The 19,842-nt window shown below is 35.3% G+C and overlaps 1 protein-coding gene across 1 annotated transcript in view; it reads right to left on the reverse strand.

The window, feature by feature from the left end:
* Positions 1-19,842, reverse strand: part of DNAH14 (dynein axonemal heavy chain 14) — a gene marked incomplete at its 5' end in the record, with an annotated part of 387,403 nt that overhangs the window by 175,887 nt on the left and 191,674 nt on the right. Inside the window, 4 exon segments of the mRNA XM_023730866.1 lie at positions 5,174-5,426; positions 6,183-6,391; positions 7,750-7,843; positions 16,115-16,330. Of these exon segments, the coding sequence (XP_023586634.1) occupies positions 5,174-5,426; positions 6,183-6,391; positions 7,750-7,843; positions 16,115-16,330 (772 nt within the window).

Raw genomic sequence — 19,842 nt, forward strand, 5'->3', positions numbered from 1 at the left:
TAAAGCTGTAGTATTTAGTCTCCTCAGAAATCTCCTCTATTTTTGCAGTGAATGTCTGTCCTCCTGGATATATATGGACATCAAGGAATCTGTTTCCCAGCCTGTGTCTACCTAGTGTTTTAAAAGTGATTTCTTTGTACTCCAGTAACAAAAAAGGGGGTGGGGACAATAAGAAGAAAAAAGAAGGGAAAAAAGAAAAACAAACAACATAAAAAAACCTATCTCTCTGAGTCTTTGCAACTTGGATCTGTGCTTAGAGATCAGTCCAAAGTGAAAGCATAGGATATTTAGAATATAGGTATTTGGTATGCGTACATTTTGCCGTAGTCATGCATATGGATTTCTTAGTTACCCCATATACACAGTGCTTTTGAAAGGATTAAATTCCACAAGAAACTCTCACATCAGCACTTCTCCTTCAGCCCTTAGAAGCCTACTGTATGCTTCAATCACACTAATTAGCCAGAGGTGATTTAGGGTACTGACAGCATGAGTTGCTCACTGCTTCCTCCCATCCTACAGGACCTTGGAAGCTGGCTAAACTGGGAGGATCGACCTTCTTCATTCCTTCAGGTAGCTCCCAGATAGACTAGAATAGACATATGCAACAGTTCGCCAGCAAAAGCAAAGCCTGTTCTGCACACTGCAGAATCAGAGAATGGCCCCCTCTCTGTGAGTACAGTTCATGGTCCACCATCACCACAGCTGCCACAGACACTGCTGTGGTGGAATTGGGGAGAGGGAAAGGCATCAGTGGTAGAAACATTTTCCTACTATTTAAAAGTGGCCTTTTCTTGATTTACAGTTTGTCTAATTGCTGCAACTCTCTGATTACTTTTTAGAGACCTTAAAGAGCTGAGTTTACTTTTTTTTGTTGTTTTCTTTGGTGATAGCATAGCAATAAGGAAGTGTAGAGCTGCTTATGTGCCATATTTCCAGAAGCTAGATACACCACATTTTATTTATCCACTCATCAGTGATGGATATTTGAAATATTTCCACTTTTTGGCTATTATGAATAATGCTCCTACATATATTTGTGTACAAGTTTTCATGTGCACATACATTTTCATTTCATTTGGGTATATACCTAGGACTGGAATTGCTGGGTCACATGGTAACTTTATATTTAAAACCTGGAGGATCTGTCAAAGTGTTTATCAAAGTGGCATTTTGTATCTTTTTGCTTTTAGGATGATGCATGCAGAGAAAAAAAAAAATCACTAGATCTTTGTTTAAAAATCCAATCAAAGAATCACTATCTTTTAAATGGGGAGCTTAATTCATTTATATTTATTGTAATTATTGCTACATTGGATTGATTTTATGTTTTTTTACTGTTATTGTTTAAATTTCTGTTTTGTTCTTCTTTTCTACCTTCTATTGTAAAGATCAAGTATTTTCCTACATATTTGAAACCTAAGCATTCTATTATTATTCCAAGGTTTAATCCTAACATATTAAGGGCCCTACTTATGTTTATTTTTCCCCAACACTTTTTAAATTTCACTGTTATCTTTTTCCTCGAACAATGCAAGTAATGCTACTCTCTCATCTTTCCTTGAACTACAACCTCCCTTCCATCCACTTTATGTTGAAATTGTCCAGAATTTTAGTTCTGGATGCCATGTATATACTTCTGAGAGGTATTTTTGATTACTTCAATAGTATTAATTTTTAAAAATTTTCAAATCATACTTAACTTCCATACTTCATAATTTTTCTTGATGTATTTCTGTAATAGCAAAATGTTTCAAGGAGGGTCTTTGTGTGTCAAATTTTCTTAGGCTTTGTATATCGGAGAATATTTTTAATTTACCTTCCACATATAATTGGCATATAAGCCAACTATAAAACACTTTGAAGATGCTACTTCATTTTCTTCTTGAAGCCAGTATTGCTATTGAGAAATTGTTAATCTGCTCATATTATTCTGTAGGCTTTCTCTCTCTCACTGGAATTTCTTAGAATCTTCCTTTTATCTTCGATATTCTTAAATTTCAATAAATTTTTTTTGTTTTGGTTGAGAAATCCCATACCCGAGGCTCCCAGGTACACAGGACATGCCTTAGAATGAAGCTGGAACAGGAGAATCTGGAAATATCTCCTGTCCCCACATACAACAGCAATCTATTGCTGGGGAAGGTACAAGTACACAGAGAGATACTCTCTGCGGTGCAGGTATGCAGGATCTACAAAAAGCTGAAGTGGAACAGGAATAGTGAGAAAAATACTCTTGGCACTCTAGGCCTCAAACTAAGCACAAGGTAGCAGCAGTCCACTGGAGGAATTTGAAGTCTGTGATGTACTGACGGTAACTATAGTAAAAACAAATTCCAAACCCAGCTCAATACTGACTAAACCCTCCCCCACACTCCCATACTCCAACAATCTGGAAGATAGGGCATGCCTATTTATAGGTATAAATATGATATACCTCAGTCTCTACTGTTGCTTTACACAATATCTGGCATTCAATTAAAAAACAAGTGACACATAAATAAGCACATAATAAGATAAAAGTCCCATTTCCAAGAGATAAAGTAGTTAGCATAACAGACCAAGATATGATCCAGGTGTTGGAATTATACAGGGAATTTAAAATAACTATGATTAAACTGGAGCCCTGGTTAAAGAGCTCAGCTGCTAACTGAAAGGTCGGTGGTTCTAACCCACCAGCAGCTCTGTGGGAGAAAGATGTGGCAGTCTGCTTCCATAAAGATTTACAGCCTTGGAAACCCTATGGGGCAGTTCTACTCTGCCTTACAGGGTTGCCATGGATCAGAATTGACTTAACAGCAGTGGGTTTGGTGATTAAACTATTAAAGCATTTAACATAAAAGGCAGAAAACATTCATGAACAAATAGGGAATTTTCAGCAGAGATAAAAATTATTAAAAAAAAAAAAAAGAGCCAAATGGAAATGCTAGAAATAAAAAACACTATCAGAAATGAGAATTCTTTCAGTTGGTTTACAGAAGACTGGGTGCAGCAGAGGAAAGGATCAGTGAATTGGAAGATAAATCAATAGAAATTATCTAAACATTAACACAAAGAGAAAAAGAATGAAAACAACAACAACAAATATAGCATCCAAGAGCTATGGGATAATATACCAATAAACCATTTCTAGGTGTGAGTTTTTGCTTTTCTTTCTTGTTTAATACGCCAGGATTCTATTCAATCTGAGGGCTTATATTTTTTCCAATTTTATGAAATCTTTGGTAATTCTTTCTTGAAATATGTCTTCCTTTCTTTATTATTTTTTAAAATTACTTTCTGGAATTTATGTCATATGGATGCTGATACTTGAACTTTTTATCTTACACATCTTTCAACTATGTGTCTGTATGTATGTGTGTACACACACTTATATATATTTAAATATACATACTATTTAATTTTTTAACCTGTACTGATGATGCATTCTGGGAGAGTTCTTTGACTGGCCTCAGAATTATTCAGCTAACCATTCTGGCATTCAACTCTTTTATCATGTCCTTTATTTTAACTATTAATTTTGTTACTCCCAGTTGATTCTTTTTAACTTTCTCTTCTTGCTTTCTTTTCAGTATTCTTTCTCTTTAAGAATGTTTTAATGTTTCTATTTTGAATTATATTTGGTCTGCTCTAACAATTCTACTTTATCTGGTTAAGTTGTTCAGCTTGTTCCCATTTTCTTTATAGTGGTTGAATTCCTCAGAATTCTCATTATTTTTCTGCTGCTAATAGCTGCTGTGGTTAAGAGCTATGGCTGCTAACCAAAGGGTCGGCAGTTCGAATCCACCAGGCGCTCCTTAGAAACCCTATGGGGCAGTTCTACCCTCTCCTATAGGATCGCTATGAATTGGAATCAACTAGCCAGCAATGGGTTTGTTTTTTGTTTTTTTTTAATAGCCGCCTCAGAGCTTTGGTTGTGCAGTGGTTAAGAGCTCGACTGCTAACCAAAAGGTCGGCAGTTCAAATCCACCAGTTGCTCCTTGGAAACCCTAAGGGGCAATTCTACTCTGTCCTATAGGGTCAACCATGAGTTGGAATTGACTTGACAGCAAAAGAGTTTGTTTTTTGTTTTTTTTTTTTTTTAAATAGCTGCCTCAGCCTATGATATGTACTTGAGATACGGAACTAAAATCTCAGGCCCTGACTTGCACTTCTGATTAATTTAAAAATGTGTTTCTGGGAAGAGAGAGGACACTCTTTAAGGCAGAGAACTTGTGTGTTAACAATCTGTATGTAACCTAGCTCTTGTTTAAGTACACTCTTTTTCTGTTTAATCACTTAAGCTTTAAGATTTGAAGAGGGTTGACGGTAGGAGGAAATATGTTTTTACCTGCTTCCTACCCCGGCCAGGATTTACTGCCAACATGATATTTTGTTACTGCTCTGAGCTATGCTGTGGTGCACTAATTGGCGATAGGAAGGACAATAGTCCATTCAGAGCCATGAGGAGAGGGGAAAGGGCAAACTTAAATACTTTTCCCTGTTTTATCTCCTGTTCATGGCACCCAACTCTCTTTCACTCACGATTATGGTCCTCTTCTGCCCCCCATGGGACCTAAGCATCTTATGTCACTCCAGGTATTTCTCACAATTTTTGTGTTAGTTTTGGGTTTTGGAGAGAGAGTTGGAAGCCTGTTCTAATTTGTCTTCTCATCAGGAACAGACAGAACCAGTATTTGAACGTAGGCATTTTGACTCTAGAGTCCATGCCTTTAGCCATAATGCTATACTGTTTTTTAAAAAATTTGTTGATGTCTTCTTACAAATGTTTCAGTACTGTCCATGTTTATACCTTTGCATAATTTCAAGTTCAACCTAGGATTTTGGACAGTTTCTTCCACTATTTCTATCTCTAAGAATCTTTTAAGAATGGCAAAAGCATTCTTACCTAATGGAGACCTTCTAAGGATTCTCTACAGTCATTTTTTTGTGACCCATAAACACTTATGTACAATATTAATTTACTTTTATTGATATTCTTTTATATAAATGATTTTTAGTTTGTTTCATATGCATATCTGCTTTTGGTTCAAATACACTGAAAATTTCTTGGAAGTAAAAAAGTGGCCTTTTCTTTATTTTCTTTTATAAAATCTAATAGAAGGTGATAAATAATTGGCATTGACTAGCTAAGATATAACACCATTAATATGATTTAGGGGGAAAAACTCACTTTGTCCAAAGCCTCCATTTTTACTCATGAATTCAAAGAAAGCATCAAGAATTCTACAGAGAGTTGTGATGATTGTTATATCCTGTACAGGAAATGGCTGAAATTTCTGATGCTTCTTTAGAAATTGTAGTCCATCTGTGACACTTTTTTTAATCATGAATTCAAGACAATCCACTCCTGTTTGACTCAGAATTTTTGAAGTTTTCAAAAGCCATGATTTAACATAGGGCTCCCATCCCAGATTAACAGGATCCTAATAAAAAGCACAAGATAATTTATGCAAATAAATAAAAATACAGTGCCCTCCTACTTTCTTACTTACTTTTTACTTACTAGATACTTGTAATACTTAAAAATATGGCTTAGAATCATCATTCATTACAGGGAGAATGATTAAAAACAGCTTGAAGAACTGCTTCTCACTGGAATGATTGATGGTTTATAACTGTGGCCTTACAAGAAAATAAGCAATTGGGGGATTCTGTGTATGGACGTGTATTGAGCCTGTGTATGTGGTGAGGGGAGCTGTTTACCCAGAGGGTCAGCTCTACAGTTAGCTTTATTCATTACATTCAGTTAAACAGACAATAGCACTAGAGCATAAGGCTAATCATGGCTAATAATTTTATGCATAGAAAACACTTATTTTTGTTGGCTCTCTGACCTCCTTACCACTGTCTTAGTAATGTTTCTACCAAGTCCTGAGTGATGAAAAAAAATTCACACCAGCAGCCTAGCCGGTCTGTTGAAAGCATTACTTATTCACAGTGGTGGAAAATACTGACCACTCCAATTACTAAGAGTAGTACTAAAAACAGTAGTAATTACACTCATATTCATTTCAGGGTTATGAAACTTTGGGGAACACACAGATTCTGAACTATTGGCTTCACCGTCCTGGATCCAGAAGTAAAAATAAAATAAACATAAACAATGCTGTCGATAATGTCTAGCTATTATCCTAAACAGCACATTTTATTTGTTATGAAATTTGATTTTGGACACTTACCATATACACCATTGCACATCGACTGACAGTGGCAGGACTGGCCTGAGAGAGGACATCTACTTCAAAAATCATTCTTATGTTATTAGTTAAAGCTATTCTCTCACTGTTTGCTAGGCACAATGTTCTAGTGTCATCTAGCACGGAGTTTAGATTTTCCACCCACAAAGTATCCACTGGGCCATCTAAAATAATCCACTGCCAATCAAAGTCTGGAGAGAAAAATATTTTTAATGTAGCTGAGATAATTTCATTACCATCTTGCACATATTCTACTTTATTTAAAAACACTTTCTAACCAAGATGAAAATGATCTCCTAGAAAACACTAGAGTGAATGTGTTAATATGTATTCTTCAATATTAAATATGAATAAATGTTCATACCACATACTTCATAACTCTTTAAGTGATGTTTAGATATTCTTAGATTGCTGAATTGTATAATTAGCCTTTAAAATGTGGATAGAAGAAAGATCCATGATATTATCTTTTCCTTAATAATATGGTTTGTTAATTTTCTCCTTCTACCCAAGAATATTGTTTGGAGATGCTGCTCCCAGGAAATAGCAAAGAGAAATAGATGTTCTTTTGAAGAAAGAATCAAATACACCGGGAATCCATTTATTTCTCTTTCCACACTCTACACCCACCATCCTGCTCCCTGATTTTAGAAAATCTGCTAGGCCAGGATGGGAGAGATGTGAATGGGCCACTACACAGACAGACACTGAAAGACACTGAAGGATCCCAGAAGAACAGGAGAGTAGAGCTAGGATCCATACAGCCACCACTGCTAAGACGGGACTCTGAACGGCTGAAATACCTACTGTGGGAATTGTATCAAAGCTCCAAGAAGCAAACTTATTATGCCCAATTACTGTCATCTCCCAATTGAATGCCAAAAAAATGACACATAAAAATTCAGGAATTCTAAGAAAGAAGCAGCTGCAGGAGTCTCTTTCAATGTCTGGAATACAAATATACTATCGATGAGTGTGCTGATATGAGGTTCAGCCTAGAGTAGTGAAAGCAATGGTTGGTGATCCTCCAGCAAACCGTCAGCTCCTTTGGAGCAGGCACCGTACCATATACACTGCCTCTTCTGCTGACATATAGCAATGTGACTGGTTTATAATGAGTATGCAATTCATTTTAGATGAATCTGCTTGGGTTGATTTGATGATTTGGCCTAAGAATGTACAGACCGTTTGGAGTCCCACTTCAGAAGCAATTCTACTGTATGCTGCCACTGCTTCTTCTCAAACCATTATTTATTTCTATCTTTAATATTTAACTGGTTCTTATGAGATATTAATGGTAATTTATAAACTGAAAGGGCTATGTAAGCCTTAGTAATTACATACCATAATTATATACATTCACAGTGTAATATAATGTTTGGTAATACTATAGAGATTTTAAACAAACACATGAGGGAAAGAATAGTACAAGAACAAAATATCACTAATCAAAAATATATTTTAATGATTGGAGTAAAGCTCATATTTGTTCAAAGTTTTTCTTCTACATTAATTAATCATATTTATTGAATTTAATAATAACACTTACTCTGATTTTCTGGAGTTTTAACATCTTTATCCACCTCCTTCTCAAAAATATTACCATCAATATCTGCTGCATCAGAGGAATCAAGTTTGAAAACCTAAAATATGCAATCAATAACTTTTAAACTTTTATTTGATGACACATTCCAACTCAAATTCACTATCTATCAATATGCTTTCTTGAGTGGTAAAAATATGAAAGGCAGAAGGTTCTGTAGCTGAAAAGACCAACAAATAACCAGCATAGTATAATGTAACTGACTTGTGACTCCAGGTCATTTCCTTTTAGAAAATTATTTTATTTTAGTTTCTTTTTTTCCCTGCAGAAATAGCATATGTCTTTTGTATAATATTCAAATAATACAGCAAAGCACAAAAAGAACGCAAAAGTTCTCTGAATTTCTACCACCTAAAGACAACCTCTTTGGGAAGGTAAGCAAGTTCCAGGCTCTTTCCAATTTTTATTCTTATTACAAAACTCTGCAACTGTCATCCCTGGACATAAGTCATTACGCTCTAGTGAATTTCCTTCTATAATTGATAGATTTGTTTTGAAGTGGGATTATGGGTCAAAAGTAACATGTACTTAAATTTTTAAATGAATTCTACTGGATTTCTTTCCAAAAGTTTGTGGCAATAACATTTCCACCAACAAAGAGTAAGAACATTTGTTTCTCCACATCCTTGCTAACACTAAATGTATTCACTAACAATATTTTTAAGTTTTGAAAATTTGATGATAAAAAAATGGCGCCTATCTTTGTTATCACTTTTAACTCTTTGACTAAGAGTTAAGTTGAACATATTTTCATATGTATATTGGCAATTTGTATTTATCGTTCTACCAATTTTCTATTGCCCTAACTCATTTCCTTATTTAGTTGTCTGACAGTTTCATACTTATTTTTGAAACTCCATTTTATATTAGGAGTAGTAACTAATTTTCCTATATGTTGTAAATATTTTCTTCTAGACTACTGTTTGTTTTTAACTTTGTGGTAACTATTGCAGAAATATTTTCTTATTTATAGTCAAATTATATTATCTTTTATGATTTTTGGATTTCCAGTCTTCCTCACTCTGAAAATATACCCCTAAATATTATTGTATATTTGTTTTATCTGTCCCTAAATATTATTGTATTTTTATAGTTTGATTTTGACACTTAAATTTTTAATTCATTTGGAATTTTATTTCTGTGTAGGTAAGAGTTTTTCTATGTTTTCACAGAGGAGAACAGCAATTATGAAAACAATGAATTAAATAAAGAATTATTTCCCCACTGATTATAAATATTACTTCAGTTGTGTATTAAATTCATATATATGTTTGAATATATACACACATATACACACACATACACACAGAGGAGAGAGAGAAATAGGTTTGTATTTCTCTAATGGCTAATGATCATGAGCATTTCCTCATGTGTCTGTTAGCCGCCTGAATGTCTTCTTTGGCGAAGTGCCTGTTCATATCCTTTGCCCATTTCTTAATTGGGTTGTCTTTTTGTTGTTGAGGTTTTGCAGTATCTTGTGGATTTTAGAGATTAGATGCTGATCAGATTTGTCGTAGCCAAATTTTTTTCCCCAGTCTGTAGATTGTCTTTTTACTCTTTTGGTGAAGTCTTTTGATGAGCATAAGTGTTTGATTTTTAGGATCTCCCAGTTATCTAGTTTCTCCTCTGATGCCTGTGCATTGTTACTTACAGTTCGTATTCTGTTTATGCCATGTATTAGGGCTCCTAGCGTCGCCCTTATTTTTTCTTCTATGATCTTTATTGTTGTCGATTTTATATTTAGGTCTTTGATTCATTTTGAGTTAGTTTTTGTGCATGGTGTGAGGTATGGGTCTTGTTTCAGTTTTTTGTAGATGGATATACATTTATGCCAGCACCATTTGTTAAAGAGACTGTCTTTTCCCCAGTTAACAGACTTTGGGCCTTTGTCAAATACCAGCTGTCCGTAGGTGGATGAATTTATGTCTGGATTCTCAATTCTGTTCCACTGGTCTATGTATCTGTTGTTGTACCAGTACCAGGCTGTTTTGACTACCGAGGACATATAATAGGTTCTAAAATCAGGTAGTGTGAGGCCGCCCACTTTGTTCTTCTTCTTGAGTAATGCTTTACTTATCCAGGGCCTGGTCTCTTTCCATATGCAGTTGGTGATTTGTTTCTCCATCTCATTAAAAAATGCCATTGAGATTTGGATTAGGATTGCATTGTATCTGTAGATTGCTTTGGGTAGAACTGACATTTTGACAATGTTGAGTCTTCCTATCCATGAGCAAGGTACGTTTTTCCACTTATGCAGGTCTCTTTTGGTTTCTTGCAGTAGTGTCTTGTAGTTTTCATTGTATAGGTCTTTTACATCTCTGGTTAGATTTATTCCTAAGTATTTTATCTTCTTGGGGGCTATTGTAAATGGTATTGATTTGGTGATTTCCTCTTCGAGGTTCTCTTTGTTGGTGTAAAGGAATCCAACTGATTTTTGTATGTTTATCTTGTATCCTGATACTTTGCTGAAATCTTCTATTAGTTACAGTAGTTTTCTTGTGTGTTCTTTGGGGTTTTCTGTGTATAAGATCATATCATCTGCAAATAGAGATACTTTGACTTCTTCCCTACCAATTTGGATGCCCTTTATTTCTTTTTCTAGCCTAACTGCCCTGGGTAGGACCTCCAGCACAATGTTGAATAAGAGTGGTGATAAAGGACATCCTTATCTGGTTCCCGTTCAAGAGAGAGAGATTGGGATGAGTTAGTCTTGAATATTTGACAGAACTTGACTCAAATCATTTGTGTTTGTATAAATTTTTAACTACAATACAATGTTCTTTATAACTATATATTGAAGTACATGCAGTTTTGCCAATCTGATATCCATTCACTTCTCATTTCTTGATAAAATCCCAACTTTGTTTGTGGCAATGTAATGGATCATGACTAATGTAAACAATTATGGCAGTCCTGTTTACCATTTTCCCATAATCCATTTCTGCTCAAAGTGGTCACAATACTTTATCTGGCCAATAAGATCAAAGTGAAGAAGGTGCCAAGGAGTTTCTAAGAAAGCTTTTATTCTCCTTATTAAAGAGGAACATTGTTGCTGGCACTCTCTTTCCTTCCTCCTTCTACAACCATGAAATAAAAACATATTATCAGGTTAAGGACGGTAATTCAGAAATGCAAAAAATTCAAGTCCCTGCTAAGTTTATTCATGTTGTCTCTCTTTCCTTGAGTCAGTTTGATAAATACATTTTTCTAGGAAATTGCTCATTTAAGTTTTTTAATTTATTGGCAGAAAGTTTTCCATAGCATTCTTTCATTATGTTGAAACTGCTCTATTGTTATGGCCTGTTTTTGAAGTTTTACATTTATTTTTACCCTCTTATTTCTTTCTTAAGCAATCTTGCCAGAGATTTGACTATTTCACCAGTCTTTTCAAATAACTAGCTTTTGCTTTTGTTGATTCTCTCCACTTATCTTTTATATTATTATCTTCCATCTGTTTTCTATATATTTACTATTGTTTTTTCTCTTTTCTTGAGTTGGATGCTAAGCTTAATAATTTCCAGTCATTAATTATTTCACCCAATATACTTACTTCTGAATTCCACTTTAGTGCTATTTTTCATATATAAAATTTCCAGAATGGGTCAGTTCTAAGTATTTTCAAATTTCTGATATGACTGATTCTTTGAGCCATTACTGAGTTTAAAATTTTCAAATATATATTTTTTCTTTGCCTTTCTAGAAGTTGGTCTTGATACCAATTCTTTGAAATGTGTTGAGTCTTGTTCAATTCTATACCACAACATCAATTTTTATAATTATCCATGCTTGCCTGTAAAGAATGCATATTATCCAGTTGATGGGTGTAAGGGTCTATTTGTATCTCCTTTATATTAACCGTATTAATTATGTCATTCAATTTTCCTACATTTTTACTAGTTTTGATTTGCTTGTTCTATCAATTGTAATAAAATTTCTCACTGATTGCTGATTTGTCAATTTCTCTATGAAATTCTGTCAGTCTTTTTATTTTTTCAGAGTATGTCATAAGCATATATTAGTTTAGAATTGCCATCATTTTATGCAATAACACACTGGTTTAGTCTAATTTTATAACAACTCTTTTTACAGGTCTCATCACCTTCCAGTTCTTCTTCTTCTTCAGGAGTGTCATGGACCTTGGCTCGTCCATAAAAATTTTAGAATCAGCTTGTTAGCGTCTTAAAAAAAATAATCTCACTTCACAATTTTAAAGCTTACTACAAAGCTACAGTAATTAAGACAGTGTAGTATTGTTGTTGTTGTTGTTAGGTGCCATCAAGTTGGTTCCGACTCATAGTGACACTATGTACAACAGAACGAAACACTGCTTGGTCCTGTGCCATCCTCACAATCATTGCTATGTTTCAGCCCATTGTTGCAGTCACTGTGTCAATCCATCTCTTTGAAGGTCTTCCTCTTTTTTGCTGACCCTCTACTTCACCAAGCTTGATGTCCTTCTCTTGATTCCTCCTGATAATTGGTCCCTCCTGATAACATGTCCAAAGCACGTGAGAAGAAGTCTTGCCATCCTCCTTCTAAGGAACATTCTGGCTGTACTTCTAAGACAAATTTGTTCATTCTTTTGGCAGTCTATGGTATAGTCAATATTCTTCACCAACATCAAAATTCAAAGGTATCAATTCTTCTTCAGTCTTCCTTATTCATTGTCCAGATTTGCATGCATATGAGGTGATTGAAAATACCATGGCTTGGTATTGGGTCAGGCGCACCTTAATTCTCAAGGTGACAGCTTTACTTTTTAACACTTTGTTGTTGTTGGGTGCTGTTGTATTGGTTCCGACGCATAGCGACCCTAGGTACAACAGAGGTCTTTTGCAGTAGATTTTCCCAAAGCAATACGTTGTTTGATTTCTTGAACACTGCTTCCTTGGGCATTGATTGTGGATCCAAGTAAAATGAAATCCTTGACAACTTCAATATTATCTCCATTTATCATGCTGCTGCTTATTGTTCCAGTAGTGAGGATTTTTGTTTTCTTTATGTTAAGATGCAATCCATATTGAAAGCTGTAGTCTTTGATCTTCATCAGTAAGTGCTTCAAGTCCTCTTCACTTTCAGTCCAATCCTGGTGCTCTGTTCTTCTTCATATAGTCGAGCTTCTTGGATTATTTGCTCAGCATGCAGATTGAATAAGTATCGTGAAAGGATACAACCTTGATGCACACCTTTCCTGATTTTAAGTCACACAGTATCCCCTTGTTATGTTCCAACGACTGCCTCTTGGTCTATGTACAGGTTCCACGTAAGCACATTTTTCTGGAATTCCCATTCTTTGCAATGTTATCCATAATTTGTTATTGTCCACACAGTCGAATGTCTTTGCATAGTCAGTAAAACACAGGTAAATACCTATCTGGTATTCTCTGCTTTCAGTCAAGGTTCTGACATCAGCAATGATATCCCTCATTCTACATCCTCTTCTGAATCTGGCTTGCATTTCTGGCAGTTCCCTGTCAATGTACTGCTGGAACCATTTTTTAATTGTCTTCAGCAAAATTAATGATATTGTTAGATAATTTCTGCATTCTGTTAGATCACTTTTCTTTGGAATGGGTACAAATATGGATCTCTTCCGGTCAGTTGGCCTAGCAGCTGTCTTCCAAATTTCTTTGCATAGACAAGCTAGCACTTCCAGCACTGCATCTATTTGTTGAAACGTCTCAATTGGTATTCCATCAATTCCTGGAGCCTTGTTTTTTGTCAATGCCTTCAGTGCATCTTGGACTTATTCCCTCAGTACCATTGGTTCTTGATCATATGCTACCTCTTGAAATGGCTGAATGTCAACCAATTCTTTTTGGCACAGCGACTCTGTGTATTCCTTCCATCTTCTTTTGATGCTTCCTGTCTCCTTCAATATTTTGCCTATAGAATTCTTTAATATTGCAACTCAAGGCTTGAATTTTTTCTACAGTTTTTTCAGGTTGAGAAATGCTGAGCATGTTCTTCCCTTTTGCTTTACTAACTCCAAGTTTTTGCACATTTCATTATAATACTTTGTTTTCTTGAGCTGCCCTTTGAAATCTGCTGTTCAGCTCTTTTACGTCATTTCTTCCTTTTGCTTTAGCTACTTTACCTTCTAGAGAAAGATTACAGCCTTAGAAATCCTATGGGATAGTTCTACTGTACCTTATAGGGTTGCTATGAGTTGGAATAGACTTGACGGCAACATGTTTGGTTTTGGTTTGTATGTAATGATTCACTTCTCTCTTGCTGCTTACAAGACTTTTTTTTTTTTTTAAATCTTTGGTCTTCAGGAGTTTGATTGTAATGTGTCCCAATGTGGATCTCTTTGGGTTTCCTACTTGGAGTTTATTCAGCTTCTTGGACATGTAGATTCATGTCTTTCATCAAATTTGTCACATTTTCTGCAATTATTTGTTAAACATTCTTTCTGCCCCTTTCTCTGTTTCTTCTCTTTCTGAAGCTCCCATAATGCATGTTTTGGTCCAATTGCTGGTGTCCCACAAATCCCTTAGGCTTTGTTATTCTTTTCTTGCTTCTCAGACTGGAAAAGTTCAATTGTTCTATCTTCAAGTTTGCTGACTCTTCTGCCAGCTCAAATCTGCTGTTGAATCCTTCTGGTGAATTTTTAACTTCAGTTATACTTTTCAGCTCAGTATTTTTGTTTGGTTCTTTGTTTCAATTTATATCTCTATTGGTATTTTTTGTTCATGCATTGTTTTCCTGATTTCCTTGAGTTCTTTGCCCATTTTTTCCTTTAGCTCTTTGAGCACATTTAATACTACTGTTTTAAAGTTTTTGTTTAGGAAGTCTGTTATCTGGGCTTCTACAGGGACTGTTTCTGTCACTTTACTTTGTTCTTTTTAATAGGCCATTGTTTCCTGTTTCTTTGTATGTCTTGTGATTTTTTTTGAAAACTGGACATTTGAATATTATAATGTAATAATTCTGGGATTTAATTTCTCCCCTTTCCCCAGGGTTTGCTCTGTTTGTTTTTTTAAAATGTTGAAGACTGCAGTAGTCCATTTGTTTAGTGATTTCCCCTATTTTTGAAAACAATGCCTTCCTGGTCATGTGTCAGCACTGAAGTCTCTGTTCCTTAGCTTGTGTTCAGCTAGTTTTTTACAGAGATTTTCTTGAATGTTGGGTGGCAAAGGAAACCTCTTGCATATTGGCTGTGTGCCAGGGCACTACTTCAACACTTAACCATGCTTACACTGAGGCTAGGGATCAGCCTGAGGTAAAAACATAGGGCCTTCTCAGGTATTTTCTGAGCATGCATCTTGCCCTGGGCATTCATGTGGCTTTCTCATTTTCCCCTTATAACACAGTGGTTTTGAACACTTGAACTTCCTTAAGAAACCTTCTACCTGGCTTCTCCTCCCAGTCCTTGGGCTCCTACTGTATGACTTAATCACAATCTTTAGCTCCAGGTGGTTACAGGTGGTTAGAGCTCTGGGCATTGCCTGATGATTTTCCACCTTCATGAGCTCTGAGATAGGCCACACAGAAAAAAAAATGCCTTGCTTCAGTCCTTTAGGTAGTCTCCAGACAGGTTAGGAGAGACACAAAATAACTTATGAAGCTTTGCTCTCTCTAGAATCAGCGATCAGGATCCCTCTGCAGAAATATCAGCTAGTATTGCTTTAAGATAGCCACCAAGCTGGGGATGGGGTGAGGCACAGACACATAGAAAACCAAAGATTTCCTACCCTTTTGAAGTCATCTTTTTCTTGATTCAGCATTTTCGTAGTTGCTGTAACCCTTTAACTGCTTACAGAGTTCTGACAAAGTTGGTTCTGCCAGTTTCTGCTTGTCATTTTTGATGTATCTGTGGAAACCCTGGTGGCATAGTGGTTAAGAGCTATGGCTGCTAACCAAAATGTCAGCAGTTTGAATCCACCAGGTGCTCCTTGGAAACCCTATGGGGCAGTTCTACTCTGTCCTATAGGGTCACTATGAGTTGGAATCAACTCAATGGCAGTGGGATTTTTTTTTTTTTGGTATATTGGTATTGGTGCTGACAGAATCACTAATCTACATACAATCCTATATATGATATATATAAATTAAGTTATGCCTTGTTCTCTCTGTGTTCATTTAAAAGCAAATACATTTAACATCATTCTATTGTTTACTATTTTAAAACTCAATGGCATATTTTCTGTCGTTTTATAGCCTTGATTTTTCTGTTTTTTAACTGTTCTTAATAATTTTTAAATTTACTTTTACATTAATATCTAATGATGCTTAATATCAAGTATTTTGATAAGCAATTAAATATTCCACGAGTCAAATAAAAATATTCATTACATACTAAACTTACATTAGATAAATCTGAGATTCTTGACTTTAATCCAAGATCCATGTCTTTTTTTGAGCGCCCTTTCCTGTTAAAATGTACATAATTTCTAATTGTTGCTGATAATAACCCATCAGTCCACTCCATTGTATTAGGATTCAATTGCCCATATAGTTCACCAAGAGTGATACACTTTGGATTTAAAACACAAATATCTACTTTTCCTTTTCTTCCTGGAATCTGAAAAAATCCAAAATGGTTTTTAAAGCATTAACTATAGTACAATTATTTATTTATTATTTTATTTTATATTGTTATTATCAAAGGATTTTAGGAGAGATCACTCACGCCAAAGCTTGAAGATTCTCTATACAAGTGGCAATTTGCAAGGAACAGTAAAAACTGACTTATTAAACTTAGCTATAATACACATATAATTATTTAAAAAAAATTCTAAATACAATTGCACTTCTTAGAATAAAACGGAAAAAAAAATTCCATTGTGCCTCATCCAGGAACTCAGTATATGAGCAGGTATGTGGTGTGTCTGGAGCCAAGGTCGAGTATAGAGGTGAGGTAAAGTAGAACATACTTTTAAGCTTCATGTCAGAGTTGGCACTGAAGATAAAATTCTTTTTAACTCTGGTGAAATACTTCCAAAGGATATAAAATCCACCCATCATTGCAGAAATCTCTGAAAGATAGTACGCTCACTTGGTATGGGGTAAAGAATTTAACTTTACCCTAAGAATTTGGTGTTTGTCCTTGGTTCCTAAGTTTACAACCTCCAAAATCTTGGAATTTCCCCAGCGATTGAAGTGTCTTTGATGAAGCCTCCAGATCATACCTGAGAATTTATGCTAATGAGGTACCTTTTGGGTGGAGGTTGGCCAGGCCAGAAATACCACTGTGTGATATCAGTTGACCTCAGAGAGGGGAGGGCATGGTTCAATCAACAATGCCTATACTATAAAGCCCCAATAAAGGCTGTGGACGTGGAAGCTCCATGGGCTTTTTGTTGGTGATAGACATCGATATGTGTGTGTGGGAGGAGGGATAACGCATCCCTTTTTGGGACACAAGAAGCTCAGTTTTGGGAATCCTCCTAGACCTCATCCTGTACACCTCTTTATTTGTGTCCTCTTTGCTATAATAAAGCTATAATTGTAAGTCTAGCACTTTCCTGAGTTCTGTGAGTCATTCTAGCAAATTATCAAACCTGAGGGAGTTGAAGGAGCCAGAATGTCAGAAGTGGAGAGGTCCTGGGAACCCCTGAGCTTATGACTGTCATGCTGAAGGGGTAGTGGGAAAACCCCAACTTTGTAGCCAGTAGGTAAGAAGTGAGTGTCATGGGGACTCTCAAGCTTGTGGCTGGCATTTGAGGTCTTGGGAAGACTTGGTAGTCTGCAGAACTGTATTCTTTAACTTGTGAGAGCTGACCTAGCCCCAGGTGGTTGGATAAGAGGAAGAAGTAGTACAGATATAGCTGACTTCAGAACATAGTGGAACAGAACTGATAATAGACTGCATTTATTTGATCCTCACATTTGGTGTCAGAGATGTGGGAATTGATCTGATTTTCCCAGCCCTTGGTAATAAATATTATGTTTTTATGAAGAATCCAAATTTAAATGAGAGCAAGAAGTTTGGGAAAGTTTATTCTTTTCTTTAGGATCATTTTCATTTTCTATAAAAATCATGAGCCAAAAACAATTTCTATACTTTCCTTGACAAAAATCTGTAATATTTTCAATAGGATATCTCCAACGTTGATATCATTAGCATTCACTCAGACTCAATAGTAAGACAAAATTTTGATGTAACAAAATGTTTCTCAACTTACTATAATTTCAGAAACTTGGTATTTCTATTTTCATCACTTACAATGATGAAACATAAAATTTAACTAAACTCATTTACTCTCCCTCTGGAATCAGTCATTTCTCAAACCTAATATTTACAGGCACTGTAATTTTTCATTAAGTAAGGTGAAACAAAAGTCAGACTGCATAGTGAGATAAAAATTTTTATTGTGACTTTATCAAAATAAAAATTATTTTAAAATGGTAAAAATTAAATTTCACTTAGGTATATATTTGGGGAGCCCTGGTGGTGCAGTGGTTAAGAGCTCGACTGCCAACCAAAAGGTCAGCAGCTCAAATCCACTAGCTGCTCCTTGGAAATCCTATGGGGCAGTTCTACTCTGTCCTATAGGGTTGCTATGAGTTTGAATTGACTTGATAGCAATGAGTTTGGTTTGATTACACATTTGGAGGACTGGTGGCACAGCCTAGCTGCTAATTGAAAGATCAGTAGTTTGAACCTACCAGTCGCTCCATAGGAGAAAGATGTGGCAGTCTGCTTCTGTAAAGATTACAGCCTTGGAAACTCTATGGGGCAGTTCTATTCTGTCCTATAGGGTCGCTATGAGTCAGAATTGACTCGACGGCAACAGGTTTGGTTTTGGTTGGTATATATTTCATGGATTATCTTTACTTAAAAAAAACCATAAAGAGAATTAAAGAAACACAAAAATCTATCTTGTCTATATATGGACATAATACATTATGTATAATACCGTATTATAGTATATTATCATGCAACTTAATATCAAAAATATACAAAGAACCCTTAAAACTCAACAATAAAAAGACAAACAATCCAATTAAAAAATGGTTAAAGGGCTTGAAAATAAATTTCTCCAAAGAAGATATACAAATGTTCAATAAGCACATGAAAAGATGTTCAACATCATTGGTCATTAAGGAAATGCAAATAAAAATCACAATAAGATACTATTTCACACCCTCTAGGATGGCTATAACCAAAAAGTCAGATAATAACAAGTGTTGATGAAGATGTAGAGAAACTGGAACCCTCAACCATTTTACAGGTGTAAAATGGCATATACCTGCAGAAATCAGCGTGGCTGCTCCTCAAAAAGTAAAACATACAATTACTATATGACTCATCAATTTCATCCCTAGGTATATAGTCAAGAGAAATGAAAACATATGTCTACATAGAAATGTGTACACAAATCTTTATACTAGCATTATTTATAATAGTCAAAAGGTAGAAGCAACCAAAATGTCCATCAACAAACAAATGAATAAATGGATAAATCAACTGTGGCGTATGCATACAATGGAATATTATTCAACGATAAAAAGGCGTGAAGCACTGATAAATCCTACAACTTGGACAAATCTTGAAAACATGAAGGTAAGTGAAAGAAACAGACACAAAAGGTCACATATTGTATGTCTCCTTTTATATGATAAATCCACAACTGATAAATCCACAACAGGAAAATCCACAGAGACAGAATGCAGATTAGTGGTTGCCAGGGGATAGTGAGGGAGAAATGTGGAGTTATTACTTAATGAGTTGGGGGGCTCTTCTGGGGTGGTGAAAAAGTTTGAAACTAAAGATAAGTGGAGGTTGCACATCAACGTGAATGCACTAAATGCCACTGAATTGCACACTTTAGAATGGCTAATTTTGTTATGTGAATTTCATCTCAATAAACAAAAAAGAATATAAATAATTTAAGCTTCCATTTTATGAATCTAGAAGAACATAATTAAACCAAATCAAACAGAAGTAATGAAATAATAAAGACAATATTAGAAATCAATAAAATAAAAAAAAAAATAGAGAAAATCACTGAAATTAAAAGCTTATTCTTTGAAAAGATCAATAAAATTGACAAACTTCTAGTAACGCTACCAAAAGAAAAAGAGAAAACT

Source organism: Trichechus manatus, unplaced genomic scaffold (genome assembly GCF_000243295.1).
Source record: "Trichechus manatus latirostris isolate Lorelei unplaced genomic scaffold, TriManLat1.0 scaffold00039, whole genome shotgun sequence".
NCBI lineage: Eukaryota > Metazoa > Chordata > Mammalia > Sirenia > Trichechidae > Trichechus > Trichechus manatus.